The sequence below is a fragment of the Amia ocellicauda genome, chromosome 15 (genome assembly GCF_036373705.1).
Source record: "Amia ocellicauda isolate fAmiCal2 chromosome 15, fAmiCal2.hap1, whole genome shotgun sequence".
In the NCBI taxonomy this organism is placed as follows: Eukaryota; Metazoa; Chordata; class Actinopteri; order Amiiformes; family Amiidae; genus Amia; species Amia ocellicauda.
Window position 1 is genome coordinate 3681385 of NC_089864.1, and position 3590 is coordinate 3684974.

A 3590-nucleotide genomic window follows, 5' to 3' on the forward strand; every position below is an offset into this window, starting at 1 on the left:
ACAGAGCTACAAGTGTAGGTGTAGGAGGGCAATTCCGTACCCCAAACAAGACCTAGTTGTTAATATAGGATGCAAAAATGTCATCCCTTGTGCTCTGAGAAATGATCAAGTTCAGTGTTGTCAAGAGCAAGGCTTGTTGTGCTCTCTCCCATTGACGGCTATAGTCAGGGCCGCGTCCATGGCACTTGCTTGTAATGCAGGGTCTAGACCAGCCACAAAACCTCAATCTCTCCATTTTAATAACCTGTGAATGCATCTTGCACAAGGCGTGTAATTTCAGCTGCATGAACCTCAAGTGTTTCTTTAGGCAGCCTAGGACATGCATTAACATGTAAAGTACAAAATCAAATGCTGTATGCAAGTCAAATAAAAAAGTTCGCAGGCACACCACATCCACAGCCCGTCTCACAGCGAGCACAGCAGGAACCCGACACTGGAAACGGCAAGTGCTTTATGCTCGTCTTTACTCTTCGCCAACCGCTGCCCGCAGAAGATGTCATTCTGGATGAAGAAACGGGTTCAACGGGTCTGTATTTCAGCAGGTGTAGGTGCTGCGCACATCCCTGTCTGTAACCGTGCGCCCCGGCAGCCATAGCCAGAGGAAGTGCAATGTGTAATAGTCATGTAATCCAGTGAAGCCTCCCTACATAAAATATACACACCAAATGAACCGTGTGCGCAGTATAACAGCTACATGTGTTACTGCTATATCACAGTCTAAATTAAATCATTAACACCTCGACACACCCTGCTCTTCCTTTACTCACAAGATTGACAGTTGCTCGTTGACCAATGGCTGCGTGTGGGCGGGGCTTCGCGCAACTACGCTGAGCAGACAAACGTAACCATGGCGACGGAAGAACATAAATAGGGGCGCGGCCGCGTCGCGGCTGCATTGTTGCGGCGTGAGAGAGCATGGAGGACCCCGCCCCCGGCCCCGGCCCCGCCCCCGGCCTCGGCCTCGGCCTCGGCCGTGCCCCCGCCACGCAAGAAACTAGATTACGTGGAGGCCGGCATCGTGGGGGTGCTGGACGAAACCATCTATAACATAGAGTTTGCTGTCCTCCTGCCCTCGGTCCTGCCCAACCTGGATCGCTTCTCGGCGGTGCTGGGACCCGAGCTGGAGGGGGCTCTGTTGGAATACAGGCCCCACTATGACAGACTGGCAGCTTTGGAGGAGAGACACGCACAGGGCAGCACGGAGGCTTCAGAGATTGCGGAGCTGGGACTCACTTTCGACGACTCTCTCCGCAACGTGCTGAGGGTCCTGAAGGCCCACCCAGCTGCCCACCAGGCCCTGAAGGAGCAGATGGGCCCCAGCGAGGGGCAGGACGCTTTGCTGATTCAGGGGCTGTCGGAGCTGAAAGAGGTGGTGGTGGATATGTTCTTGACCAGCCCGGAAGAGGAGCAGGCGATGGATCGCCGAATCCAGAAACTGACTCTCAAGTGCATCAAGCACCAGGTAACCAGCGCTGCGCTGGAGGAGAAGGTGGCTGCCGCCAAAAAGAAGAAGGATGACACGATAAACCAGAAGCGTGAGATCTTCTTCAAGCTGCAGACCAAGCTGCACCATGAGGCCACGATCTCGGAGAAGTCCCTGAAACGCATGCAGCTGGAGGCGGACAGGCAGATGATGGCGGCTCAGAAGGCCTCAGAGCGCCGCTGCGCCGTCATGCAGCAGCAGCTGGAGCAGCTGTGCAAACATTACAAGACCCTCTGCACCGAGAACTGGGAGAAGCACCGGGCGATGAGGCAGATGAACCACAAGGTGGAGGCCGAGACTGAGAGCTGGCTGCAGAAGTACGACAGAGACATGGGAGCGTTGCAGGCGGAGCTGGACAGGCTGAATGTGGAGTATGCCGAGGAGCTGGAGCAGAGGCGCGAGCTGGAGCACAAACTGGCGGACATAGAGCCAGAGTGCGCGCGCATCCGGGAGAAGCGGCGCGTGGCTCTCAAGCTCAGGGAGCAGGAGGAGCGCGAGGCCTGCGCCGCCACCACAATCCAGGCCCTGTGGAGGAGCTACCAGCTGCGCAAGACGAAGGCTATGAAGGCTATGAAGGCCCAGAAGAAAGGTAAGAAGGGCAAGACCGGTAAGAGAGGACAGAAGGACAAGGGGAGAAAGGGCAAGAAATGAACTGTTTCCAGCCCGCCCTCTGTAGAGAATACGCCAGAGTAGTCAGTGTGAGACCCCTCTGAGCACATTGAGGCACCGTATGGGGACATGATCCGCCCTGTGCTACACACGCACACACACACGCACGCCTAACACTGGGACACTCTTTACACTGAGAAGCACGCACGCCTTACACTGAGACACGCCTTACACTGAGACACGCTTTACACTGAGACGCACGCACGCATGCCTTACACTGAGACGCACCTTACACTGAGACGCACACGCTTTACACTGAGATGCACACACATGCACGCCTTTCACTGAGACACCCACGCACGCACGCCTTACAGTGAGACGCACGCATGCTTTACACTGAGACACACACATGCACACACTTTACACTGAGACGCCCACGCACACACGCCTTACACTGAGACACGCTTTACACTGAGACGCACACACGCCTTACACTGAGACACGCTTTACACTGAGACGCACGCACGCATGCCTTACACTGAGACATGCCTTACACTGAGACGCACACACGCCTTACACTGAGACACGCTTTACACTGAGACGCCCACACACGCACGCCTTACACTGAGACGCATGCACACTTTACACTGAGACACACACACGCGCACGCTTTACACTGAGACGCCCACGCAAGCATGCCTTACACTGAGACGCACACACACGCACGTCTTTCACTGAGACGCCCACGCACGCATGCCTTACACTGAGACACGCCTTACAGTGAGACGCACACACGCTTTACACTGAGATGCACGCAGACCTTACACTGAGATGCCCACGCAGGCATGCCTTACACTGAGACATGCCCTACACTGAGATGCACACACACGCACGCCTTACACTGAGACGCACGCGCACGCACACGCATACGCACACACTATATTCTGAGATGCACAAACTCTATATTAATTGTATTGCCTTTCAGGCCCAAGGTTGTTTATATGCTTAATTTCCAAAAGTTAAAAACTTAAAGTAGGGTGTGGGGAAAAGTTATTGTTTACTCATTGTGAGTCTTCTAACGAATAAAGATTAATATTGTAATGTTTATTTTGTGTGTTTTGTGTGCTTGGGTCTAGGGCTGGGTGGCATACCGTAAAAAACGATATACCGGTGTTCATTTACGGACCGTTTTGGAATTTTACTATACCTTCATACCGGTATTTAAAAGTTTTGAATAATTTACTATTTACTGTGTCATTGAGTCATAGCATTCAGCTACCAATAAACTGGATCGTGTTTGCGTATCCCACAACTTGGTGCGTCGGCTGCCTGAGACTGCTCTGTCTGACATGAGACGCATCTGATCAAAAAACGCTGATAGCGTTCGTGTAATGCAAATTTCGACAGATCTGCGCAGATCTGCACAAATATTGAAAATAAACTCCATGTGCATTGCGTGTTGACATAAATAAACGTGATAAATGCACAATGAATGAAG

At 52.8% G+C, this 3590-nt stretch overlaps 1 protein-coding gene across 1 annotated transcript; it reads left to right on the plus strand.

Annotated features, from left to right (window-relative positions):
* Window positions 1-792: 792 nt before the first annotated feature.
* Window positions 793-3197, plus strand: LOC136772080 (dynein regulatory complex protein 10). Its single transcript, XM_066724772.1, has 2 exons — window positions 793-800; window positions 913-3197. The coding sequence occupies exons 1-2, from the start codon at window positions 793-795 to the stop codon at window positions 2132-2134; spliced, it is 1230 nt and encodes a 409-aa protein (XP_066580869.1). The 3' UTR covers window positions 2135-3197.
* Window positions 3198-3590: the final 393 nt, after the last annotated feature.